This window comes from Pipistrellus hanaki, assembly GCF_964339955.1.
Source record: "Pipistrellus hanaki genome assembly, chromosome: 3".
NCBI lineage: Eukaryota > Metazoa > Chordata > Mammalia > Chiroptera > Vespertilionidae > Pipistrellus > Pipistrellus hanaki.
In genome coordinates this window covers 101,461,833-101,489,042 of record NC_140505.1, presented here as the reverse complement: position 1 = coordinate 101,489,042, position 27,210 = coordinate 101,461,833, and the positions used below count along the sequence as shown (strand labels likewise).

Below are 27,210 nucleotides of genomic sequence, written 5' to 3'. Positions count from 1 at the left end.
ATGGGATGGCTGATGTCAGATAAATTGCAGGTTTTTAAAAAACTACTTAATATTTATATATACAAAAACCTAAGTAACCGAACTACCAAATGACCAGTCGACCCGTTGCTATGAGTGCACTAACCACCAGAAGGAAGATGTTCAATGCAGGAGCTGACCCCTGCTGGTCAGTGCACTCCCACAGCCAACCTCCCGTGGCCAGCCAGCCTCTCACAGCCCCTCCCCCCCAGCCAGCCACCCTGATCACCGGCCAGGTGGAGGGACCCCACCCATGCACGAATTCGTGCACCGGCCTCTAGTAATATCAATGAGGGCAGCCTGTAATCTAAACTCCTGCCAGTGCCAACATGAAGAGAGCAGACACTTTTTGTATTTTATAACCTGTGAGATTTCTTCTTTACCATCTGAGCACTGCTAACTTTTTAAATGTCAGTACAAAAAAAATATATATATATATATCAGTACAAAGTATGTGAGATTAAGGACAGAAATATCATTTATCTCAGGCAGACTATTGCTTCAACCCAGGTATTTAACATAGAAGGTTTACAGACATTTGTTTTCTATTCAATCAGCAAGACACTTTGCTCTTCTTTGTTTGTGACAGTGGTTATTCTAATTTTTCTTTTCCTCAAGAAAATATACTGTGAGTCTAGCCTCCCACATAATGACTAAGAAAGCATTTCTCTTAAAACTATTATGTTTTAGCTATTTTCTAAGTCTCTAAATAATTTAGTTATATGATTAGTTTAATTTTATCACAAATCTTTTCAAGAGGAAAAATAATATGGTCTCATTTGTAATATCCAATAACAACTGCATGATCTCCAACCCTGAAATACCTCTTTTACCACAAAATAAACATTAAATGAAAAATTATCATGAGTAGATTGCTAACATGTGCATATGAATATTGATTCAAGGCTTGCGAGACCATATAGCATAAGTAGCACATACCCCGGTGGCTCAGCCAGTCTGTGAGGATAGCTTTATGACCTTAAATTTGTTTCTTTCTCGTCTGTGAAATGGGAGTAATAATAAATATGTATGTGTATACCCAACACATAATAGGTACTATATAAGTGTTAGCTATTGTTACTCTTATTAAAGATAAAGAAATAAAAGTTTAGACAGACTTTCATTTGCCCCAAGTCATCTATATACAGTAGGTCCTCAGGTTACATCGGAGATCCATTCCTATGATTCGATACAACGTGATTTTTGCCGTAAGTTGGAACCCACCTAAATAAGCACATACACAGCAGTAATGAAGTGAAATAGTAAAAAAAATTAAAGAAAGATAACAATTCTTGACCTTTACTTGTGGTAAATAAATAATAAAAACCATAAAGCACATATGTACACACATTGAAATGATGGAACTTTTTAAAAAAATAAACAAATGGGAGATGGTGACATAACCATGAAATGATGTACGCTGAGTCTGACATAACCTGAGGGCTGCCTGTATATAAAAGTCTAAGTGACCACCCGGCCAGCCAATAGCTATGATGTGCACTGATCAGGGGGCAGACACTCAATGCAGGAGTGGAAGCCACAAGCATGAAAATATGGAACAGAATGCTGAATGAATCTCAGAAAGAAGGAGGGAGAGGGGAGGGCAGGAAGATACTAACCAAAGATCTTATATGCATACTAGAGGCCTGGTGCATAGACTTGTGCACTGGTGGGGTCCCTTGGCCTGGCCTGCAGGGATCAAGCTGAAACAGGCTCTCTGACATCCCCTGAGGGGACCCTAGATTGTGAAAGGGTGCAGTCCAGGCCGAGGGACCCCACCGGTGCACAAATCTGTGCACCAGGTCTCTAGGAAAATTTATAATTACTTAGTAAGAGAAAAGGAAGATAAATCCAGTCCTTTCTTGCTTCAAAATAACCCAATAGTAAATTAAGTAATTATAGGAACAAGGTAAGGTATTTTATGAAAGCCTGGGTGTGCGAGTTTTGTTAAGGACAAAAGTAGCCTGACCCTGGTTATGAAGCATGAGTGTATAGATAGTATGAAAAGCCCTCAGATCACCAAAGAAGAGTAGATGAGTGTAAGTAGAATAGGGGAAGGAGTCTAGGCCTGAACCTTGGGACATTTCAACATTAGGATGTCTGGGGGATCGGGAGGAGCCAAACTGAGGAGGAGTGGTAATTGTGGTAGATGAAAATTAGGAGAGTATGTTGTGGAGAAACCAAACAAAGTATTTTAAGAAGTAGGGAATGATTAACTGTGTCAAATACTGCAAGCAAGGATAATACGATTAGGACTGAGAATTAAACATTGGATTTAGCAACATGAAATTCATCAGTGACTTTAATACAGAGCTTGGGTGGAATGGTGAGAGCAAAATCTTTCTGGAAAGAGTTCCAAAGAGAACTGGAAGAGGGGAATTAAAGCAAAGACAATTCTTGTGAAATTATGCCATATGGAAAGAGGAAAATTTGTATTCTGAGAGGAATTGAGACTATCAGAGGCGATAGCATCTCTCATCCATTTAATAAAACAAAACACTTTTCACCTCCATCTGCACAAGTTTATAATTTGTATCTGTACAACTCCTTAATTCATTTTTTCTTCCATCAGACTTCTCCCTCTCCTATCTAAAGGCTAATTTCTCCTTTGCCAGGGATCAATATCCAGCCCCTTTGGCAACTACTGTCATTTATCTCATCTTTCTCCAACCTCACTCTATTTTTTCCCCCATATATGAAAAAGTTCAGTCTCAACAATTCAGAAAATAAAAACAAAAGATTCTTATATAATTATTAACATTTTCCCCATTTCCATTGCACCTTCAATATTTTAAAATATAAAACAATGCTTGCAGGCTCTAATTTCTAGGTGTGCACTGACCAGGGGGCAGACACTAGGTGTTAGAAATTTCCATCAGCCACTGAGACTGGTTCTATTGTGGTCATAAATGTCTAACTGCCAAAACTAATAGTCACTTCTCAGTTCCAAATTCTATTTTACTTCTTTGCAATATCACGACCTTTCTCCTTGAAACTCTGATCCTTTGGCTTAAATTATACCACTCTATTCCAGTTCTCATCCTACTTTTCACTCTTGTGATCAATTATTTCCTTTAGGCAAATTCTAAAAAAGTTACAATGTTGGGCCAAAGTGAGAGGAAGGCTTCTGACTTACCACTTTACTAAACTGGCCTCCAAATGGTAAACAAAAGTTTGACTCCTACAGTAATGTATAAGTATCCTAACTTTTCCCAAACTATTTTAATCCTGGTTAATTTTACTATTTTCAATATTTAGAAGTCTGATAGTTGAAAATACAAAAGGTATTTAATTTGAATTTTTTATTCTAGCTAAGTTAAATATATTATTATTATCCTATTAGAGACCCGATACACAAAGATTTGTGCAAGAATGGGCCTTTCTTCCCCTGACTGCTTGCACCACCTTTGCTCCAGCCAGAGCCGCCTTTCTGCCTTCCCACACTGCCCAGAGGCCCGGAGCAGCTGGGGTGGTGCGATATGTCTGTATTGTCGCATGGCGATGACACAAGCGTCCTGCCCTGCCCCCAGCTGCTCAGCACCTGTGTTTGTGTGTCTATTTTCTTTACCAGGTTATGGAAGTTTTCAGTCATTATTTCATCCAATAGGTTTTCAAACCTTGGCTTTCTCTCCTTTCCTTCTGGTACTCCTATAGGCGAATAGTTGGTATGCTTGATGGTGTCCCAGAGGTCTCTTAGCCTTCCTCATTTTTTAACATTCTTTTTTCCTCTTGCTATTCTGATTATTTCCCACTACTTTACCTTCCTAACACTGATTCCACCCTCTGCTTCATCTATTCTACTCTGATTCCTTCTAGTATATTCTTCATTTCTGACTGGTTCTTTTTTGTGGTTTCTATGTCCTTTTATTGCTTTTTGTTTTTGTTAATCCTCATCTGAGGATATTTTCCCATTGAGATTTTAGAGAGTGGAAGGGGAGACACACACAGAGAGAAGCATCATGTAAGAGAGCCAAACTGGCTAGGCTCTATGTCCTTTTCTATGCTTACTTTCTCTTTGTTGAAGTTCTTCCTCTACATTCCTTGAGCAGCCTTATGAACAGTGCTTTTAACTCTGTATCTGGTAGATTGCTTGCCTCCATTTTATTCAGTTATTTTTCTGGATTTTTCTCCCCTTCTTTAATTTGGGTCATGTTTCTCTGTCTCCTCACTTTGGCTGCCTCTCTGTATTTGCTACTATGTATTAGGTAGGTCTGCTATGTCTCCTGGTCTTGGCAGGGTAGCTTTCTACATAAGGGCCCAGTGACCTTCTTTGGCCGCCTGAGCCCGGTGTTCCAGGAGTGTCCCTTGTGTGGATTGTGTGCACCCTTTAATTGCAGTAAAGCCTTGATAATCAGTAAGTAGGGATGATCCTCAAGCTAACTGGCTGTAAAGACTGGCCACAACCACATTGTGAGGTGACTCTACAGAGTGGGATTCATCCCAGTGGGACTCTGGTGCCCAATAAGACCTTGGGTATGCCATTCATGGAGCTAATTAGATAGTGTTCTATTGTGGTCTGAGACCAATTACCAGGTGTGTTGGTTCTGGGGCCTCTTGAAGGGACTGCAGTGCAAACCAAGGTCATCTGCTACCTGTGCTCAGCTTGGGTGATAAGAACTACAAAGTGATCCACTATTTGCTGCTGGACCTGGAGGCACATGGAAGAGGCCAAACTGCAGCCAAAAGCTGGCTGTCACCTGCAGCATGCCCGGGACCACTCAGCAAAAGGCACAGGGCACACCAAGGCAAGTTGCCACCTCCACAGGAGCTCTGAGGAGCTTTTAAGAAAGTTTGAAGCCCAGACTGAAGCTGCCCAAGAGGCACAGCCTCTGAAAGAACCAACAGCAGTACTGAGTTGGGTGGAATGGTATCTCAGGGAGTCATCAGTGTGGAAAAGTGGTGTTCAACAGGTTAATGCAGACTCAATTTGGCAACCTCTTGCTCCTATAGGCTTTCTTGGGGGAGGGCTCAACACAGGGACAATGGCGGCACTTGGTTTGAAGCCTGCACAATTTAGTTTCCCTCTGTATGTCATTGGTGTCTTTCAAGCTGCTTTCTCTTCACTAGAGCCCAGGGTAAGAGCCTCTGAGTGAGCCTGTGCATGGGTCCTTTAAGAGGACACCTGGATTAACAGCAACACTCCGTCTCATGAGGACAGAATCCTCGCTGATTTTCACAGCCAGCTGCTGGCTCTGGAGCCCTGGGGTGTGGAGCTGTGACCCCTCACTCCTTAGGGGGCACCTATATATCACTCCCAATTCTCACGTGGGTATGTGACCAGCCTGTTCCATGTCTCCATCCCTCCTACAGGTCTCAAAGTGACTTCTACTTTATATACGTAGTTATATTATAGAAGTTCTGTTCAGCTAGTCTTTTGGTGGTTCTCTAGGTTGAGTTCTCTATAATTTAGATGTAATTTTGATGGTGTCATGGGAGGAGGTAAACACAGCACTTACCTACTCTACCATCTTGACTGGAACACCAAAAGCAATTACTCTTAAACCCCTTTACCCTTTCAAACATTCCACCACTTAAGCTCTAAGACCACTAGCCAAAATTAAACAAATAAGAAGCTAAAGCATTGTGTTAAGAATACAACTAGTACATTCTCCAGTTTTAATAAAGATAGAGATAAAAGATGGTCATATGTTAGGTAGACAGGAAGAAAAAAAGACATGGCAACCAATCAGCTGACCTGTTTAGACTTTATGATTAAAAGCATGGTTTCTCTAAAATAATTCACTGCATTATCATAAGACAATCCCACTGAGTTGTGCGGTATATTTTTTTATTTTGTGTGTGTGTGTGTGTGTGTGTGTGTGTGTGTGTGTGTGTGTTGCTGTTGTTGTTGTTTTTTAAACCATCTTACTATGAGCCCTAGAAAATAATTGCCTTTTACACAAGGAACCTGCCTCTTTGTTGGTCAACTCTGTGGTTTTAACTGAAATGATCTTCAAAGTCTTTTTTAGCAAGAAGGAATAAAATAATTAAGGTTCTATCAGAACTTTAACTTTCCATAGAAACCACCCAGTAAAGAGTAAAGGCTTTTAGATAAAAAAGGTCTGACTTCAAATCATAGGTAGTTATTATACTTTTCACAAGCAAAAGGCAGGCAGTATAACAGTGAAAATTTAAAATCTTTATAGGGTGATACTCATAAATTGCTGAGATTAATTTACCTTTTTCTCCTGCTCTACATCTAACATCATATTCTAATTGGAATCAAGGAAAAAGGTGCCTTTCCCTCTTTCCCTTTTAGAAGAAAAGGAATGCAATCAACCCTTCCAAAAATGAAGGTATTCTAAAAGTACATAACACAAACATTAATACTATAAAGGTACAATCTGTAGAACTGATGGACCAAGATACTTCCAATTAGCAAACAGACTTGTTAAATAAGTAATTTTTAATGCAGTATAATTTGTACTATAATATTCCCTAATAACCAAGCTTTTTAGCAAAATTCAAAAATTTCAAACAGGTCTTCTTTCATGGTTGTACTATATTTGCCAGATCAAAGTAACCGAGGAAATGTCCCATTTTCTCTTAGGTTATCATAAAGATGACTAAATTAATGTTTATTATGTTTAGCATTCCCTTTAAAAATGAAAAATCAACAGGGTCATGGTTTATGTTTTTTAAAAGTTCAAATAATATAATCATATTCAGCAAAGAAAACCTCTGCAAGGTATGTTCATGTGTTCTTCAACATAAATATTTTTTAAGGTAATGTAATTCAGGTGAGATCAGCAAACAGAAGGTGACTCAGTTAAATTTCAAAAAGACTGGCAAATTAAAAACATCTTGAGCTAATTTAAGTCATGGTTCATAACAGCATATGTTTCAAAATAACTCTCTATACAAATATACCCCCGAGTTCACATGCACAAATTATGTCTAGAAGGAAATACAAAAAAGGCCCAATAGCAGTCAACTTTGGAGAAACTGGACGTTTAGGGTAAAGAAGTGGGAGTGAGACTTTTTCTTCATTATCTGTTTGTACAGATTGACTTTTATGTATGGGAATATACCATGGACAAAAGGAAATAAAGCAGGAATTAGAAAGTAGCCAAGCTTGATTCCTATATACATGATTAGAAAGTAAAGCAAACAAGAAGTCCACATCAAAAAATAAAAAGTTTTATGGAGCACTAAAAATGAAGTAGTATGCTCAAGACAATGGTTTATTTTCATTTCTTGTTCTCTGTTTCAAAACTAAGTAAATCACAAACCTACATATTAATCTACAAAGTGACTTCATACCATAAAAACTGGAAAAATGGTGCACAATAAGGATCTTTTTTGCAAGAAATACACATAGGTTATGCCTATTCTATTCAAACACATCGGAATGTCCAGTGTTGCAACACATTTCCAAGAATCAATTTGTAACATACAGCATAATAACAACAGGACACAAACATACAAATTTGTGTTTTCTTGTATTTGCTTCCACTACCGCTGCATAACGGAAATCTGCTATCACATTCTTTGTTTCTAAAAATGTACCACAATGTCAACTGATGAGTCATGGGTCACACTCCAAATTCTTATGTACTAAAGAAAGCAGGACACAAGTCTTACACATCTATTGTAAAGACTGTCAAATCAGGAGGTTTTTTTTAATAAGGTGACACAGATGGTATTTTTTTAACAGATGTGAGAAATTAAAAACAAAAACAAAATTGCACAAGGATTAATAAAATTATTTTCCCTTGTTTCCTCTCCTAATACCTGGTAGAGTTTTATTTCTCTTAATTCAGAACATACAAAGAGTGAGTATTTTGGGGATACTGACAGATACAAACTGAAGTTGGTAAAAATCAAACAAACTCCCTACTTCATGAAAAGCCAAAATGATTTTCCATATGCTTGCTTCTCTTAATTCCTGCCTACTTTTATTATATCTTCACTGAACGAGCAATCTCCAAAAAAGAGTACAAAAGGGCAAGAAACAAAGATGACACTGGATGTTTCTTTAGGCCAGGATTAGTTAAAAATTTCCCTGGTGAGGAAAACAAATTATTAATAGCTGAAAGGAACTCTGGTGACCAGCTGTAGATTTAATCATCATAGCAGACTTGAGATCTGACCATATCATCTTATTTTCTTCCAGGCATTGGCCATTAGACTTTATTAATTTGCTAACTTATTTATTATTTCTCTCTCTTACTGCCTCCCAGCATGTAAACTCTCTAAGAACAGGGATCCATTTCGTCTAGTTCATTGCTATATTTTTACCATAAAAACAGTGCCTGTCACATTATAGGCAATCAGTAAATATCCCATAAGGAAAAAAGATACATAAACCTGTTCTTACATATCTCAGTACCCGCACAATTGCTAAAATTTGTTTTCATATGAGAATATACTTTATTTATAACTTATACTAATAAAAAAAACTTTTGCCTTGTCACAAGATTCTCTATGCTTAAATCCTATCATTTAAATATAACATTTGTATTGAAATATAATAATTGTAATGAAATTGGAATCTGACATCTCATTTTCTGAGAACAAGAACTTCTGTCATTTTCATATCCCAAATATCTAGAATGGTACACAGTATAGCAGATAGTCAAATATTTGTTGAATAAGTGAATTATTAAAAAAAAAATTTAACTGGTGGGACTATTTGTAATTTTTATTTTCTTTACATAGTTTAGGATTTTCTGAATTTTCTATATTTAGCATGTATTACTTCATAATTTAAAAAATTCTGTTATTAAAAAATACCACATGAATACCCTTATGCTCTCATGTACTTGATAATCCTATATAATAAAGAGGTAATACGCAAATTGACCATCACTCTAACACACAGATGGCTGCCCCCATATGGTCAAAGATGGCCACCCCCAAGTGGACAAAAGATGACCACCACGAGATGGCCAGCAGGGGAGGGCAGTTGGGGGTGACCAGGCCTCCAGGGGAGGGCAGTTGGGGGCAATCAGGTCAGCAGGGGAGGGCCTTTAGGGGTGACCAGGCCAGTAGAGGAGGGCAACTGGGGGCAATCAGGCTGGCAAGGAGTGGTTAGGGGCAATCAGGCAGGCAGGCAGGTGAGCAGGCAGGCGAGCAGTTGGGAGCCAGCAGTACTGGATTGTGAGAGGGATGTCCGACTGCCCATTTAGGTCCACTGGGATCGGGCCTAAACAGGCATTCGGGCATCCCTCAAGGGGTCCCAGATTGGAGAGGTGCAGGCTGGACTGAGGAACACACCCCCTCCCTTGCATAAATTTTGTGCACCAGGCCTCTAGTGTATGTAATAAAGCAAATCAAACAGCTCTGTTACTTGCTTCCTTGGAATTATCAAATAAAAATATTTGATTTTTTTTTATAAATCAAATATTTGGATAGAGCGTCAGCCTGTGGATTGAAGGGTGCCAGGCTCAATTCCAGTCGAGGGCATGTACCTTGGTTGAGGGCACATTCCCAGTAGGGGGCGTGCATGAGGCAGCTGATCAATGTTTCTCTCTCATTTATGTTTCTAACTATCTCTCTCCCTTCCTCTCTGTAAAAAAATCAGTAAAATATATATTTTTAAAAGAAAAATACTATTTAAAACAGAGATGTAATTATTTTAAAATTCAATTATTTTTAAGAACACTAAACTTTATCTTCCAGAAAGCTATCCTTCAATAAATCATTGTTTTTTATTAACAGAATTAGAGGCCCAGTTCATGAATTAGTGCACGGGTGGGGTCCCTTGGGGTGGCCTGCAGGAATTGAGCCCCAGCTCGTGCCCCCAGCCTCTCAGCACTGCCTGGCATCCCACCATGGCCTAGTGCCACCTCTCACCTACTCCACCATCCAGCCTGTGGGATGATCAATCAGGGCTGGCCCCCCACCACTGCCTCTCGTTGCTATCTGCAGGGCAATCGAACCCCCCCTCACACCCACCTTGGCCTGGCACCACCCACTCACCTGCTCCACCAACCCACTGTGGTCCTGCTCTCATCAGGGCCCATTGGAGTCAGCAGTGCCTTCACAGCCACCCGCTACCAGCACAGGATTGCTGACACCCACCATGTTTTATGCTGCCCCCGGTGGACAGCACATGTCATAGTGAGTGGTCAAACTCCCAGTGGAACGATTTGCATATTAGGCTTTTATTATATAGTATTATTTTCTTCTCAAAAGGTTAAAGGAACCAAAAAAGAGTAATTCTTTATGAAGACATAAAGAATACTGTATTGTGACCCAACTGGCATGGCTCAGTGATTGAGCACTGACCTATGAACCAGAAGGTCACAGTTCAATTATCAGTCAGGGCATATGCTGGGGTTATGGGCTTGATCCCCATTGAGGGGCAGGCAGGAGGCAGCCAATCAATGATTCTCTCATCATCGATGTTTCTATCACTCTCCTCCCTTCCTCTCTGAAACCAATAGATATATTTTTTAAAAAGAATACTGTATTGTGAATAAATATTTGAAGAACTACTTTTAATTTTCCATTTTCCTTTCTTTCAGCACCAAGTTTAACTTACTGCTTCTGGCAAAACCAAACTATAAGTAAAGAAAATTAAGTTACATTGTCTCATTTAGAAAGACTTTAATCTGAGCAACTTTATAAGGGGAAAAGTTAATAACAGTAGTTGAAAATTGACTTGTTAAAAAAAAGAATAAAAGAAAGTTGATTTGTTTGAATCAACTTGATATTTAAGAATACATAGATTTGCCCTGGCCAATTGCTCAATGGTTAGTGTCAGCCTGTGGACCAAAGGATCTCAGGTTTGATTCCCAATCAAGGGCATGTACTTTGACCAGGCTCATGGGAGGCAATCAATTGATGATCTCTCTCTCTCTCTCTCTCTCTCCCCCCTCGTCCTCCCTCCTTTCCACTCTGTCTAAAAATCAATGGAAAAAATAACCTTAGGTGAGGATTAAAAGAAAAAAAAAAATACATAGACTTGATCATCTTTCTGTATTCTACAAAATGTATTCATTAAAAAATTTTTATCCCTTTTTGTAAATAGCTACCATAAAAAATTCCAGACTCAGAATAAATCCTGAAAATGTTTCAATGTTATTGATTATATACCATCAAAGGAAGAAAAATTCAAATGTGCTGACAAATGTACTCTATATAGCTGGATAAAGACTAGGTCAGAGAGCCAGAAAAACTGTATCTATTTTTAACAAACTCTGAAAATAGTCTATTGAAGTATCAATTAATATATTTCATCTATAATGAAAGCACAAAGCCTAGAATAAGGGAAATTAATGAGGTTAATAAATATTTCATATAAGTTCTAATTGCTATGGATACTTTTGAAATCTTATTAAATGGCCTTGACAGAATAGTCTTAAAGGGATACATGGCAACTATTGACCACACGGAATACATATTTAGTAGTAGAGGCAGAGGACGCAATCACATACACTCTGACACCCGGCTTCTTCCCAAGCATTTTAATTTTTTTCTTTGGCTAGCCCTAGTCTATTGATTGCTTCCATACTGGTGTCTCACAACTATAAGAAACAAAAAGGAAAGAGAAATTCACACTAGAATTTCTCTTTCCTATTCAGCACCATTTGAGAAGTGTGTCCTAGCCTAATCACTATTCTCAATCCTTCCAAATTAAAACTAGTCTATATTTCAGATCTTTCCCTTTTGTTTCCTATAAGCAAGGTCTCAGATGTTCAAAATATTTTCTTTGTACCCTTACCTTATACCATATTAAAAAACTGACCCAAAATTGATTAAAGACCTAAACGCAGGACCTGAAACTATAAAACTCCTAGAAGAAAAGATAAAGGTAAAGCTTTATGACACTGGATTTAGCAAAGATATGATACCAAAAGCACAGGTAACAAAAGCAAGAATAGACAAATGGGATTATATCAAACTTAAAAACCTCACATCAAAGGACACAATCAACAAAGTGCAAATGGGAAAAAAATACTTGTAAATACAATAGTATATCTGATAAATGATTTATCCAGAATCCTATATAATAAAATACTAAAATGCAAATTGCCTCCTCGACCGGGAGTTCAACCAGGAGTTTGACTGCTCACTATGACATGTGCTGACCACCAGGAAGCAGAGTGGAATATGGCAGGTGTTGGTGATGCGAAGCTGGGAGCAGGGATGACAGGGACAGAGGTTCGGTAAGAATACGGGTTGTGCGCCGAGCTCACTCTGATTCCCCCTGCTACCCTTTTTCTGGACACCAGGGCTTGCAAGCCTGGAAAGCCCCCATGCTCATGTGACAGGTGCCTGTGAGGAGCCCACCCTGCGCCTCTTCTGGGTGAGCCTGGCCGCAGCCGCTAGAATCCAGTTGGGCTCCCTGTGGTTTTGTGTAGGAGCCAGTCTGTGAGGTTAGCTGGGAGAGAGCACACTGCCCACCTGCCTTCTATGCGGTGCTACTGGACAGCCCAGAGGTCCATGCTGAGCCCTGGCCCACAGCATCTAGCCGCACTCACTGCATCTCTGCATGGGGACTCGGACACCTGACTCAGATGGTGGGGGGGGGGGGGGGGGGTACGTGGGAGCCTTGAGGTCAGCTGGGACCTGCCCTTCCAAGCCAGACACTTGCGCTTCAATCACCAGCCTGGCCTACGGACCGCACCCGTGCACGGATTTCATGCACCGGGCCTCTACTATATAAATAACTCCTATGAATCAACAACAAAAATCAAATAATCTGCCGAAACTGGTTTGGCTCAGTGGTAGAGCGTCTGTCTGCAGACTGAAAGGTCCCAGGTTCAATTCCGGTCAAGGGCATGTACATTGGTTGCGGGCACATCCCCGGTAGGGGGTGTGCAAGAGGCAGCTGGTCGATGTTTCTCTCTCATTGACGTTTCTAGCTCTCTATCCCTTTCTCCTCCTCTCTGTAAAAAATCAATAAAATATATTTTTTTAAAAATCAAATAATCCAATTTCAAAATATGCCAACAACTGAGACATTCTCCAAAGATGATCTATAAATGGTTGACTACCATAATGAGAAGATGTTCAATATCACCAATCATCAGATAAATGCAAAGCTGATACAAATGAGATTATCACCTCAATCCTATTAGGATGGCTACTTTAAAGAAAAACAACAGGAAATAACAAGTGTTTGTAAGAATGTAGAGAAATTGGAACCCTTATGCACTGTTAGTGAGATTGTAAAATTTGCAGCTGCTATGGCCAACAATATAGAGGATCTCAAGAAATTTAATAAAAGAACTACCATATGATCCAGCAAAAGCACTTCTCAGTATATAATGGAAAGAATTCCAAGCAGGTTCCCAAAGAGATTCCCACACTTATGTTCACAGCAGCACTATTTGCAATAGCCATGAGGTGGAAGCAGTCCAAATGTTCACTGAGAGATGAATGGATAAATAAAATGTGTATTCCAATGTATAAATACAATGGAATATTATTCAGCCTTACAAAGGAAAGAAATCCTGTCACATGCTACAACATAGATAAACCTTAAGGCCATCACACTAAGAGAAATAGCCAGACATAAAAAGACAAATACTGTATCATTTCACTTATATGAAGTATCTAAATTAATCAAATCCATAGAAATAGAAAGTAGAATGGTGGTTTCCAGGGACTAAGGGGAAGAAGAAATGGGGATTGTTGTTTAATAGGTACAGAATTTCAGTTTTGCAAGATGAGAAAGTTCTGGAGATCTGTTGCACAGCAATGTGAATATACTTAACATCACTGAGATATATACGTAAAAATAGTTAAGATGTTACATGCTTTTCACCACAACAACAAAAACCTGGAGCAGTGAAAAATATTTTTCTGTTAAATTATTTTTACAAGATTCTTTTTATTTTAACCACTGACACTTTAGCACCTTTACTGAGATATGCTATAAGTATAAAATATAACCAGATTTCAAATACTTAATATGAAAAAGTCAAATATCTTGTTAATACTTTTAAATTGACTACCTATTAATATGGCTTTAATAAATTACTTTAAATAATATAAATATTAAATTAAAAATATTTTGTTATGCTTTAAGAACAGTGACTTGAGGGTAATGCAAGGTCAATGGACTTACAGACTAGTAGGAAAAGGCAGTGAGAAAGGGATTAAATACAGATGGGAGTTAATTAATGAAGCCTTTCCTGAAAGAGACTTTGAAGGATGACATCAAGGCACATGTGAAAAAGCTAGACTTCAACAGATCTGAAACTGATAGGAGGGGAGGGACAGAAATCTGAGAAATCAAACCAGATCATGAAGCGACCATATTACCTGTACAAAAAGTCAGGGTTGGATAAAAGGGTCTGTAAATGATGAAGGTTTGGAATAATCTATGAGTGATAAAGAACAAAATCTTTATTAGGGCCAAAAAGGCCTATATGATCTGGCCCTGTCTGCCTCCCTGGCCAATCTCTCCCAGCTCCTCACCCACCAGCTCCTCACCCTCCCTCAAAGCGCCATCTCTCTCTGACTGCTTCCTCTGAGGAGGGTTTACCTGTTCAACACCTCCTCAGCCAGATAGATCTGTTCAAACACAACTTCCTCAGGGAAGGCTTCAGGGACACCCTGCTCTGTGGATAACACCCTTTGCCAGCACTGTCAACAAAAATAGAATGTGGCCACATGTCATTTTAATTGTTCTAATAGCCACATTTTAAAAAATATATTTTTACTGATTTCAGAGAGGAAGGGAGAGGGAGAGACACAGAAACTTCAATGATGAGAGAGAACCATTGATCAGCTGCCTCCTGCATGCCCCACACTGGGAATCAAGACCACAACCCGAGTAGGTGCCCTGGCTGGATTGAACTATGACCTCCTGGCTCATAGGTCAATACTCAACTAATGCTGGCCAGGCTAGTAGTCATATTTTAAAAAAAATAAAACTACTAAGTTATTTTTAACATTTTATTTTACCTAATATATCCAGAATATTATCACTTCATATATAAAAATTATTGAGATATTTTACCTTTTGGGGATATAAAGTCTACAAAATTTGGTGTGTATTTTACACTTATAGCACACCTCAGTTGGTATGAGACACATTTCAATAGACACATGTGCTAGTGACTAGTACTGGACAACATTGTCCCATACTATTGCTTCAAAGCACTTACCATATCTTGTAACTATACTACCGTGTTTCCCCGAAAATAAGACATCCTCCGAAAATAAGACCCAGCGCATGGAAAGATAAGACATCCCCTGAAAATAAGACCTAGTGCAACTTTGGGAGAAAAAATTAATATAAGACACTGTCTTATTTTCGGGGAAACAGGGTAATAATGTATGCTAATATTTGATGAATGTCTATCTCCTCTAGCTTGTAAGCTCTATCAGGATATTCCAGTATTCTTAGCACTAGCTGACTAAGGGGGATGGGGGAATGGTTGGTTGTTTGAGAGCCAATTATCTACATTAAGTGTCTGGCCCTTTTTTTTTTTTTTTTTTTTTAAATATGTATTTATTGATGTTAGGGATAGAGGAAGGGAGAGGGAGAGAGAAATCCCTATGAGAGAGAGTAACATGTATCAGCTGCCTCCTCCATGCCCCCAACTAGGGAAAGAGCCCATAATATGTCATGTCCCCTGACCTGGTGACCTCTCAGTGCATTCAAAGACGTTCAACCAACTGAACCACATGGCAAAGGTCTGGCCTTTTAATGGTGTTACCAAAGTACCTCAGGGAAAGAAGCAAAAGCAGAATTCTGGCAGGCACAGCACAAAAACAAGTTCAAGAGAGGCAAAGGTACCAGTGAAAGTGCTTAACAAAGAATTCAAATTGGACAGGGAATAACCCAAGGCCAATAAATGTAAATGCAACAGACTAACAGGAAGTGGGAATGCAATCAAGGAATGGCAAGATATCTTTGCCAGAAGGAAGGGTGTTGTAATATAAAGTGTGGGTGTGAGGGAGCTAGAAGGACAGGAGGATGTGGTCACAGAGCAGGATATATAAATTTAACATTTCTATTGTGGAAAATCTTGGGGAATGTTAAAATATAGCAGAAGTGAAGGTCACCGGAGTTGAAGAGCTAAGGTACTAGACATCAAGTGTGTTAGTCATCCTACTGCAAAGGCTTAACTCTTTGACTGAATGTTTTTAAGATTTCAAGTTCCACAAGGGCAGAGACAATCTTTTGTATTCCACATAGCCCAGGGTTGACCACATCATGGATGTTTAGGTATTCCATGAATATAAGTATATTGAAAGTCAAAGTTCAAACATTAAAATCATGTGGAAGTGGTAATGGCCACAATACAATAAAGAAATAATGTATAAGTGAAGGACTCCAATTTACTTGTTCAGTAGTTATTTATGCAGTTTAATTGAACAGAATAAAGAATTCTGATAAAGGATTAATTTTTCAGATTGGTTGCCTAATCCCAATTTGGGGGAAGGAAGTAGGTGATAGGGGTATCAATATTTCCTAGACTTGCTTTACTTTTTATTTATTTATTTATTTATTTATTTATTTATTTATTTGTCTGTTTGTTTGTTTTTTAGAGTCATAAAACTGGGTGCTAGGTGGGTGCCATCTCTCTGATGGAGAGTCACACTCACCACAGACAACATAGCATATTTATTGACTTGCTTTACTTTTAACTAAAAATAAAATAATGGCTAATAAGTCCTTTGGATGCTTTATTATAGCCAAGCACACTTTGTTTTACATAGGTCCTCATAACTTGGTTATGAACATTTTTTGCAGTGGCCCCTATTACACATTTTACAGCAATTTATTTTTTTTGTTTTGTTTTTAAATAACTCTTTATTGTTGAAAGTATTACATATGTCTCCTTCCTCCGCCTCCCCCACTGATGCCTTCCAATATGCCTCTGTTTCCTGCCCCAGGACCTCACTGCCCCATTGTCTGTGTCCATGGTCCACACATATCTACATATACAAACGACAAGGACTGGAATGCCAGAACAACTGGAATGACCAGTAGCTTTGACAGGCACTGCTGCCAGCCAAATGGCCGAATGGGGGCGGCTCCCCCTTCCCTGGCTCCCTCCCCAGACCTCAGACCAGGCAGGCCAACCTCCCATAGCCCCTACCCCCTCACCCAGCCCTGCCCCCAATCAACCCTCATTGGGGAACTGGCCAGACCCCACCCATGCACGAATTCATGCACTGGGCCTCTAGAATGCATGTAAGGTCCTTGGATGATTACCTTCCACCCATCTACACCACCCTCCCACCCTCTCCCCGCACCTTCCCCACTCTGTTCCATGCTTTTACTTTGATTTCACATATGAGTGAGATCGTGTGATACTTGTCTTTCTCTGACTGACTAATTTCACTTAGCATAATACTCTCCAGGTCCCTCCATGCTGTCTCAAAGGGTAGGGTAAGAGATTCTTCTTTTGTATTGCTGCATAGTATTCTGTGGTATAAATGTATCACAGCTTTTTTATCCACTCACCTACTGATGGGCACTTGGGCTGTTTCTAGATCGTAGCTATTGTAAATAGCATTGCTATAAACATAGGGGTACATACATTCTTGCTGATTTATATTTCAGGTTTCTTAGGATATATTACTATAAGTGGGATTACAGGGTCAAATAGCAGTTTCATATTTAATTTTTTTGAGGAAACTTTATATTGTTTTCCATACTGGCTGCACCAGTCTGCATTCCCACCAGCAGTGTACTAGGATTTCCAGGGCAAATTGTTATTTAAAAGAATCCAAAGATTATCATTTTAATAAAGACAAAAATAAAATTCCGTTTGTTTTACATATGAAAGTGGTATGTTTTTAAGTAGACAACACTGTTTACAGTATACTTATACATATAAGCATATATGTATATTACATACTTATATATATTGTATATACTTATACTTTTACTATTGCCTATTTTCTGCATTTGTTTCTATTTCTCATTTCTCCTACCCAGTCTAATTTTGAGAGAAAAACCATTTTCCACCAAATAATTTTTCCACTGATGGAGTCTGATTGCCAGAAGTAATAGTCCTAAGTCTTGAACCTGGAAAGATATAGGTGCGAAGCTTAACCCTCTCTGCCCACAACACTTCTGCTGCTTTCTTTTCAGCTTTTCTTATCAAGACACCAGACACTCCACTCTGGAGGTTTACTAATACCCAAGAGAGGACAAAGTTATGACACAGCTATTGTCATAACTAAAGTTCAACTATGCCGGAAGCAAGTTCCCTAAACAAGTCTGTTTCTCCCTATCACACTAATATATACATACATAGTTGTATATATAAGATATATTTGTATCTATGTTCACAAATATATCATACATTCCTATACACTTTTTTTTTTCCAACCAACACAGTTTTCTAAGTAATATGGAACCTATAAAATGCGACATTTGATTCTTCTAGAAACCTTATTGGATTGTGATATGGAAAGGTGGGCCTAGTGTGAACTTTTGCCCCACATGCAAAGAAAAGTTAAATGTCTCTGCATTTAAAAAAAAAAAGGAGTTTTGGGGGCAATCAGAAAGGAGAAAAAGAAAAAGGGAGAAAGGCACAGAACCAATCAGATTATATGAGCCTGGAATTCCTCTGTGATGGTAGCCAAATACACTTTAAAGATTTTAGAGATGCCTAATATTCAACACCAACACTCCTGGTATTGCTATAGCATAAACCACTTCTCTCATTCTTTTCCCCAAATCTTCCAGAAAGCGTACCAAACCCACAAAGCCCCCCCCCCCCACCTTTTCCATTCTTTGCTATCTCTTGTTGGATACATCTATCCAACAACTTCATCACAGACACCTCAACCATCCATTAGCAGCTGACTGGGTTGTTTTTATCTGCTCCTTCTCATATCTTCTAACATTCCATTAGCTCATTCATGTCGTCATCAGTAAAGAAACAACTAATATTTATTGAGCTCTTGTAATGTACTAGGTACTCTGCCAAGGGCATTACACGCATAATTTCATTTGATCTTGAAAACCTACTAGACAGGTACTGTGATCATTTCTGAAACATTAGGAAACCAACAGTCAGGATGGTAATCCTGAGGGTAACAGAATTTAACCCTTGTTCTGATTCCACAGCAAACTTAACCAGTACACTCCAATGCCTCCACTCAAAAAACCTAGGTGCCATCCCTCTCTCATTAATCATATCTAGTCACTAACCTAATCCAACCAATATACCCTCTAAAAGACACATCACTTGTACTTCCACTGCCTGCAGAGAATAATAACTCACATTTACTAAGTCCTAACCATGTGCCAAGCATTATTCTAAGCAATATACATGTTTTTCCAAGTTTCATCCCCCAAACCCTATGAAATGAAGAACCCAAGAAAAAAAAAGGCTACAGAGAGAGTGACACAGCCAGATTCAAAACAAGACAATGTGAATCGAGAAGCCCTGAGCACTTACCATCTATAGTGTAACAGCTCCTGTTTTGTCTCCTTAACCCCCATCTGACCTCACTATTCTCCACTGCTGCAGATACCTTTCTGAAATACAAATGTCATCATGACATTCTCCTGATTAAAGTCCAATTTTCTTAATTTGCCAGACAAAATCCTTCATGTTTCTGTTCATGTTCAATAAATATTTGAGTGCCTGCTGTGAGCAAGACAAAGTGCTCTGAAAGGAGTATACACCAGCCCCTGACTACCCCAGACACTGTGTGCTTCAGCCACATTAACTACATGCAGATCTCATAATGCAATACCCTATACCCTATATTAGTCTCTCTGCTTAGAATGTACCTGGCAAAATTCCACCCCGATCTGAAGTGGGATTCTGACTATGTTAGTTTCCCCAACAAACTCCAGGCAGAAATGCTTCCTCTTAAGTTCCCACAGCACTATGCTCAAATTACTTTCAGGCAGCCAGTGGAATAGAGGTATGGATCAGCTTCCAAATGAGACTACAGCAACTTAGGGCAAAAGCTGACGCCTGCCATCAATGCCTGGCATGCAGTAGGCACTCTACCATTTGCTGAATGAATAAATAATGAAATATACCTAATTTGATGAGGAAAGGAGAGGAACAAGATACAGAATTAGAAATGTTAAGACACAACTGGGCCAAATTAAAAGTAGTATGATTCTACTTTTGTGCTGATTTGACCTACATTTTATCCCTATGGAAAAACTCACATGTGTGACTTGGACAAACTTAAAAGGCAAAACTTTGCCCTAGCTCCGTGGTCGGCAAACTGCGGCTCTTGAGCCACATGAGGCTCTTTGGCCCCTTGAGTGTGGCTCTTCCACAAAATATCACCTGAGCGAGTCTATTTTGAAGAAGTGGTGTTAGAAGACGTTTAAGTTTAAAAAATTTGGCGCTCAAAAGAAATTTCAATCGTTGTACTGCTGATATTTGGCTGTTGACTAATGAGTTTGTCAACCACTGCCCTAGCTGGTTTGGCTCAGTGGATAGAGCATCAGCCTGTGGACTAAAGGGTTCCGGGTTTGATTCCAGCCAAGGGCACATGCCTGGGTTTCGGCTTGATTCCTCCCAGCCCAGTCGGGGACGTGCAGGAGGCGGCCAATCAATGAATTGCTCTCATCATTGATGTTTCTCTCTCTCTCCCTTCCTCTCTGAAATCAACTTAAAAAAAATAAAAAGGCAAAGCTTTGTTATTCATTGCATAACAAAGCTTTGACAGGCCCAAAAGGATACTAGATCTAAGTCCATTTTTGAAAAGGGCATGGAGATAGGAATCAAATTAATTAAAGTAAATAAAATTGAACTACTGAGGTCCAACTTAGTGCTGTGTCACAGTACATTCAAGAAATAATAGAAAACAAAATCTGTCCTGGAAATGAAAGTCAGCTTACAAATAAGTACTACTTACTCGGCAAGAACGGGAAACTTTTATTTATTTATTTTTTATTGATTTTTTACAGAGAGGAAGGGATAGGGACAGAGAGTCAGAAACATCGATGAGAGAGAATCATCAATCAGCTGCCTACTGCACACCCCTACTGGGGATGTGCCCGCAACCAAGATGCATGCCCTTGACCGGAATCGAACCTGGGACCTTTCAGTCCGCAGGCCGATGCTCTATCCACTGAGCCAAACCTGCTTCAGCTAGAACGGGAAACTTTTAAAGTGCAGGCAGTTCCCCTATACCAGAGCTCATCATTGCTTTTCACTCAACCTCATTTCAGGTTTCTCTGATTTAAAAAGAAACATCTACACAGTTAAACCCAGTCCATGCAAGAGTGTACAGTAGCTCCTGTCAGATATGATGTCTTGATTCGTAGCATTATTTGTTAACTGAAATATCAGAAGAAACAGTACACAAAGTAAAAAGTCGCCAAAACAGGGCATAAAGCTTTGCAGAGTGAGCGATGTATTTCCAGAATCATTTTGGGTACAACTGCTTCAAATCAAGCTCCATATTTTGAAATCCCCTTCTCTTGGTGTGGAAGATGTTAAATCTCTCTACCACCTTCTCCAGCCTAAAGAGTAAGATGATAGAATGGCTACTACCAACAGATTAATAAATGACAAGTGCTGGCAAGAATGTGGAGAAAAGGGAACACTAGTACACTGCTGGTGGGAATGCAGACTGGTGCAACCATTATGGAAAACAGTATGGAGTTTCCTCAAAAAATTAAATATGGAACTGCATTTGACCCAGTGATTCCACTTCTGGGAATATTTCCTAAGAAACCCAAAACACCAATCAGAAAGGATATATGCAATCCTATGCTCATAGCAGCACAATTTATAATAGCTAAGATCTGGAACGAGCCCCAGTGCCTTATCAGTACATGAGTGGATAAAAAAGCTGTGGTACATTTACACCATGCAATACTATGCAGCTGTCAAAACAAAAATAAACAAAAAAAGGGATCTCTTACCCTTTGAGACAGCATGGAGGGGGACTGGAGAGTATTACGCTAAGCAAAATAACCCAGTCAAGAGAAAGACAAGTATCACATGATGTCACTCACATGTGGTTTCTCATGAACAAAATAAACTGATGAACAAAACAGATCCAGAGACCCAGAAGCATGGAACCGACTGAGGATTCTGAGGGAAGAGGGGAGGATTGGAAGAAATTAACCAAAGAACTTGTATGCATATATGCATAACCCATGGACACAAACAATAGTTTGATGAAGGCCTGGAGGGGGGCGGTGACGGGTAGAGGGGATTAACGGGGGGTTAGTGGGGGACATCTGTAATACTTTCAACAATAAAGTTTGTGGTTTTCTTTTTGTTTTTTAAGCAAAAAGAGTAAGGTGAGATTTACAGGCAACAGGCTGGGATGGAGGATATGGTCTCTTCCCATTCCTTTCCAGGTAACAAGACCCAATGTAAGGCAGCTAGTGCCATTCTTACTCATGAAAACATACACCCAGGAAATAAGAACTCATCCCCATCTCTCCCCTCCCTAAAAAAGCAAAGGGCGCAAAGATCGGCAACACCGCCGCCAGAACCGCCAAATGGCAACAGCCGGGGCCGCCCGCCTCTCCCAGGCGCCTGCCGGGCGGCGGGCACTGGGCGCAGGGCAGCTGGTCCCTCCGCCCCGGACAGGCGCGCCGGCCCCATCAGGTCCGCGTTCCTCCGCAGCCAGGACTGGGCAGGAGGGGAGCGGCAGGCCCGCCGCGGCGCCGCTCCAGCCGCCTCCCCGGCGCAGCGGCGCCCCAACACCCACCGCCGCCCGCACCTGAGGCGGCAGCCCGGACCCGGCGGGGGCGCGGAGCGGTCCGCACAAAGTTACTCACTGGGAAGGCGCGGCGTCCGGGGCGCGCACCGGCTCCGGGCGCCCCCCGCTTGGCTCTCCGTGGCCAGCTGCGGGAGCCGGCAGCGCGGTGGCCTCCGCTCGGCCGGGAATCGCTGCCGCCGCCACCGCCGCCGCGGCCGCTGCAGATTTGCTGGCAAGAAGCAAACTCTGGCTAAGACTTCACTTCTCAACCGCCCCTGCTGCCTTCCCGGGGGGAAACGCCAGGGCCCGGCCGCCCAACCCGACACGCACCTGGACCAATCGGCAGCAGGACAGGGCGGTAGGGGGGCGGGACAGAGAGGGATCCGCCTATCCGAGGGCTCAGGGGGCGGGCCAGGCCGGAGCCGTCACTCCCTGGTTAGAGTGCGCCCACTCCGCCCCGCGCCGCCTACCCTCCCCCACCGCTCTCGCCGGGGCTCCCCGGATCACCTGGCCTGAGACCGGCTCCTGGGGTGTCTGCGCTCCGCCGCGACCGCGAGGGGCATTGGACAGCGCGGGAGGCAGGGAATGGCTAGGGGAATTCAGGAAGAACAGGTGGCCCGGGGGAGCAGAAATGTAGGTGTGCTGGGCGAAAGGACAGCTGGGCAAGGTGGTGGGGACAGGGGTGGCCGGAAGGAGGAGGGCGAGCGGAGCCGGAGAACGAGGAAAGGAAGGCTGTTAGCGAAGAGTCACTGAGGGGACGGAGAGCCAGTCTGGCTGGAAAGGTGGCCGAGGCGGGGGAGGGGAAACCTGAGGACAAAGGTGAAGAGGTTGGTCCAAAGCGAGGGAGCACGTCCTCCAGGGGCAGAAGAGATCCTAGGAGAGAAAGGATGGGAGGGGAAAGTTTCCTTCCAAACTCACTTTCCGCGCAAAAGATCAAGACAAACGCTTGTCCTTTGACCCAGCTGAGATGTGTCAAGAGATCCTCGATGAGACAAATACCGTCTTAAACCTATCCTATTCTACTGTGAAATGTATTAAGATGCTTTATCAACTATAACTTAAGCCTTACGTTCCACGAAAGCCCCCCAAGGGCTGGGGTCCTGCGCGAGAGAAACGCCGTCCCCCGTAGGTCGGGCGGCAAGTCAGAAAGAAGCCGGATTTGGGCCCTAAGTGGGCAGGTGATCTGGGGGAGGCCGGTGGGCCGCGCCCCCTCCGCCCACACCCGGGGTAGGGTGCGCTGGGCTGAGTTCCAGGGCCCACAGGGCCGTCTCGGCCTCGGGGGTGGGCGGGACCCGACCCCACCTGCCCCGCTAGCTCAGCGGCGGAACCCGCTCGGGAGCTCGAGGAGCCGCCGGCCCGCCCCGCCCACCGCGCGCCCGGGGAGGGGAGGGGAGGGGAAGGGGCGGTGTGGGCGGGGCCTGGCGCCGCGGCGGCTCCTCCCCCCTCCTTCCGCCTTCCGCTCCTCCGTCGGTCGGTTGTTCCTTCCTTCCTGCTTCGGTCGCACGTTTCGCGATATGGGGCAGAGCGTCCCGTCCCTCTGCTCCACCTGAACATCCTGGAAGCCGGCCCCGCGATGGAGGAGGACCAGGAGCTGGAGAGGTAACTGCCGAGGCGGAGGAGGCGGGCGGGAGGGGCGAGCCGCTCCGGGCCCCGGAGCCAGCGGCCGAGGAGGGCCCGTGGCCGCCGGGTCTCGGCCTTTGCGTCCAGGCCGGGCCGGAAGGCAGGGGGCGAGAGAGGAACGGGCGTCTGGGCGGGAGGGAGGGCTCCGATTGGGAAAAGGAGAGGAGACAGAGATGTGTTGGAAGAGAAACGCTCAGAACTCTAGGTACCAAGGAGGGAAGGAAAGTTGTGAGAAATCCCCAGACTGCCCGCCCCAGTTAGAACAGCAAGAGGAAATCAGCCACCGTGTGAACTCACACGCCAGGCCCACGTCCCTGCATGTGGCCCAACTCCCTCTTCTGGGCTCCGAGTTTTTCTCCCTTCTGCCTGATTGACCCCTCTCTCACTTGCCGTTCTAGTTCCCTTACCTCGTCCAAATGGAAGCCATAGTTGGGCCTGCACGTTGATCATCTGTAGCCTCTAATTTTATAACAATCTGCTTCTCTACGCCTTCCAACTAACTCCCTTTTCATTCTCTTGCAAGACTACCTTATTCTAATCCTATCCTGTGATTCTATCAAAAGACTATTTTAGCAAACATTTAACTTTGTGTGTTAAAACTCCCTTTTGGCCATGTAGATAGTCAAATGGACTGGGGAGAAAATGGAGGCAATAAATTAGGTGTTTATTGATAGAAAATGTGAAAACAGGAAAATAAGGGGCTAATGTAATAGTTTTATGTAATTGGAGTGCATCGGGTATTATTGTGTTGCAATTGTGATATAGTAAATGAAAAAACTACTTACAAAACCATATTCAGTATGATCTCATTTTTATAAAAAATATGTACGTAGAAAAATGTCTGGATTGAAGACCTCAATGGCTGAAGGCGAGAGGAAGACAGCTCTGGAAATGGTCCAGGCAGCTGGAACAGATAGACACTGTGTGACATTTGTTTTGCACGAGGAGGACCATACCCTAGGAAATTCTCTTCGTTACATGATCATGAAGAACCCGGAAGTGGAGTTTTGTGGTTACACTACAACCCATCCTTCAGAGAGTAAAATTAATTTACGAATTCAGACTCGAGGTGCTCTTCCAGCTGTTGAGCCATTTCAGAGAGGCCTGAATGAGCTCATGAATGTCTGCCAACATGTGCTGGACAAGTTTGAGGCCAGCATAAAGGAATATAAGGACCAAAAAGCAAGCAGGAATGAATCCTCATTCTAGTCTCTGTGCACTGTAGAGGGAGGAACATCCTCCGGGATATTCTCTTTGTGATCTTGCAAAACCTAGAAATAGAAGTTTATGGTTACAACATGATCTGCCCTTCAGAAAAGTGTGATTCTAGCTGTTAACTCATTGCAGCTATGGAAATCCTTGCAAGAACCTTTGTATTCTAATAAATTCCCTCTTTAAACTAATTTGAGTGGTTTCTGTTCCTTGATCCATAAGGTTGACTATTAGGGGGTATTTGTTTATTAATTGATCCAACATTGAAAGTGAGGAAACAAAAGCACAAGCCTAGACAAGGACTTTTATTAAGGGAATTAAAAGAAATAAGCATTTATGGCTGTGATTGTGGGGAAAGGAGATGTGCAGTAAAGCATGACCCCAGATAGACTCTAGTTGTTAATTCATGAGAAAATTCTTTGCTGTAATTGGTAGATTAGGTAGGGGTGGGGGATTATTTGAAAAAACTGAGAATTCTGGTTTCACATAGGAATTTTAGGTAGTATCAAGCTCCATCATATTTATAGGATAGATATTAGTTTGCTTTATTTTGACATAAGGAAGTTAAGAGAATTTAATTCTATTAGAGAGGAAGGTTACTGGGATGACCAGATAACCTTTAAAGTTCTTAAGTATCTATCTATCTATCTATCTATATATATATATATAGATATATATTTATATATATTTATATATGTGTGTGTGTGTGTGTGTGTGTGTAATATATACATTTTTTTATTGATTTTTTTTACACAGAGGAAGGGAGTGGGATAGAGAAACATCGATGAGAGAGAAACATCAATCAGCTGCCTCCTGCACACCCAAGGTACATGCCCTTGACTGGAATCAAACCTGGGACCCTTCAGTCCACAGGCCGATTGCTCCATCCACTGAGCCAAACAGATTTTGGCCAGCCCTTAGGTACCTTAAGTATAGCCCATGGTTACATAAAAGAGGCAGTATTTGAAAGAAAATAAGGCAGGAAGAAAGAAAATTCCATGTGGCCAAAATTATTTTTTAAAAATAAGATACCAGTGAATCACATCTAAGAACTGTCCTATTTCTTCAAACTTGATTAATATTTATCTTATGCCAACTTGATTCTTAATTTACCCTAAATGTCTGTCAACTTTTGAACCTGAGCACCCCCACCCAGTACTCTATGCTTTGTTCCTTCTTCCTGGAGAACTCTTCTGTCATACTGCAGTGTAGGTAAGAACTTATATGTAAGACTCCTCCCCATCCTAATTTGGGTACTTGCCTGCACTTTCATTATACTCTGTTTCCTGGTCTTGGATTTACTATGTGATTATTAGTGCTTATGTTGTCTACCATTATACCAATTTGTAGCACAATGCCTAATAGGTAGTGGACCATTAGTAAATACCAGATGAATCCATGTAGCCTTTAATTCACTCATCAGACCTCTTCTATTGGCCTGCCACAGAACCTGAATTTTCTACATGCAACTTCTTTAGATAAATATACATACATACATACATACATATATATATATATACATGTATATATATATTTTTTTTACAAAATCAATAAAATATATTTTTTAAAAAATATATATATTTTATTGATTTTGTACAGAGAGGAAGAGAGAGAGATAGAGAGTTAGAAACATTGATGAGGGAGAGTCATCGATCAGCTACCTTTTGCACACCCCCTACTGGGGATATGCCCGCAACCAAGGTACATGCCCTTGACCGGAATCAAACCCGGGACATTTCAGTCCCCAAGCCGAAGCTCTATCAATTGAGCCAAACCGGTTTCAGCAATATATTT

At 41.5% G+C, this 27,210-nt stretch overlaps 3 protein-coding genes across 6 annotated transcripts in view; 2 read left to right on the top strand and 1 right to left on the bottom strand.

The window, feature by feature from the left end:
- Positions 1 to 22,910, bottom strand: part of LNX2 (ligand of numb-protein X 2) — a 61,864-nt gene extending 38,954 nt beyond the window's left edge. For 2 of the 4 annotated variants that reach the window (XM_084878686.1, XM_084878685.1), the window contains exon 1: positions 22,664 to 22,910. The gene's annotated coding sequence lies outside the window, so the exon portion shown is untranslated. Of the gene's footprint in view, positions 1 to 21,793; positions 21,966 to 22,663 lie in introns of all 4 variants that reach the window. The other 2 variants (XM_084878688.1, XM_084878687.1) reach the window with 2 other exon arrangements.
- A 1,137-nt stretch (positions 22,911 to 24,047) lies between these two features.
- LOC311619954 (protein POLR1D) overlaps positions 24,048 to 27,210 on the top strand; it is a 50,228-nt gene continuing 47,065 nt past the window's right edge. The window contains exon 1 of the mRNA XM_084878702.1: positions 24,048 to 24,183. Within this exon, the coding sequence (XP_084734828.1) occupies positions 24,158 to 24,183 (26 nt within the window). The 5' untranslated portion in view covers positions 24,048 to 24,157. The remainder of the gene's footprint in view (positions 24,184 to 27,210) is intronic.
- Positions 24,061 to 25,607, top strand: LOC311619953 (DNA-directed RNA polymerases I and III subunit RPAC2). The gene is made up of 2 exons (XM_084878701.1): positions 24,061 to 24,183; positions 25,038 to 25,607. The coding sequence occupies exons 1-2, from the start codon at positions 24,158 to 24,160 to the stop codon at positions 25,411 to 25,413; spliced, it is 402 nt and encodes a 133-aa protein (XP_084734827.1). The 5' UTR covers positions 24,061 to 24,157; the 3' UTR covers positions 25,414 to 25,607.

Coding starts and splice junctions, on each gene's coding strand:
- LOC311619953 (XM_084878701.1), top strand. CDS start 24,158: ATGGAGGAGGACCAGGAGCTGGAGAG. Junction 24,184..25,037: donor GAGGACCAGGAGCTGGAGAG/GTAACTGCCGAG, acceptor ATATGTACGTAG/AAAAATGTCTGGATTGAAGA.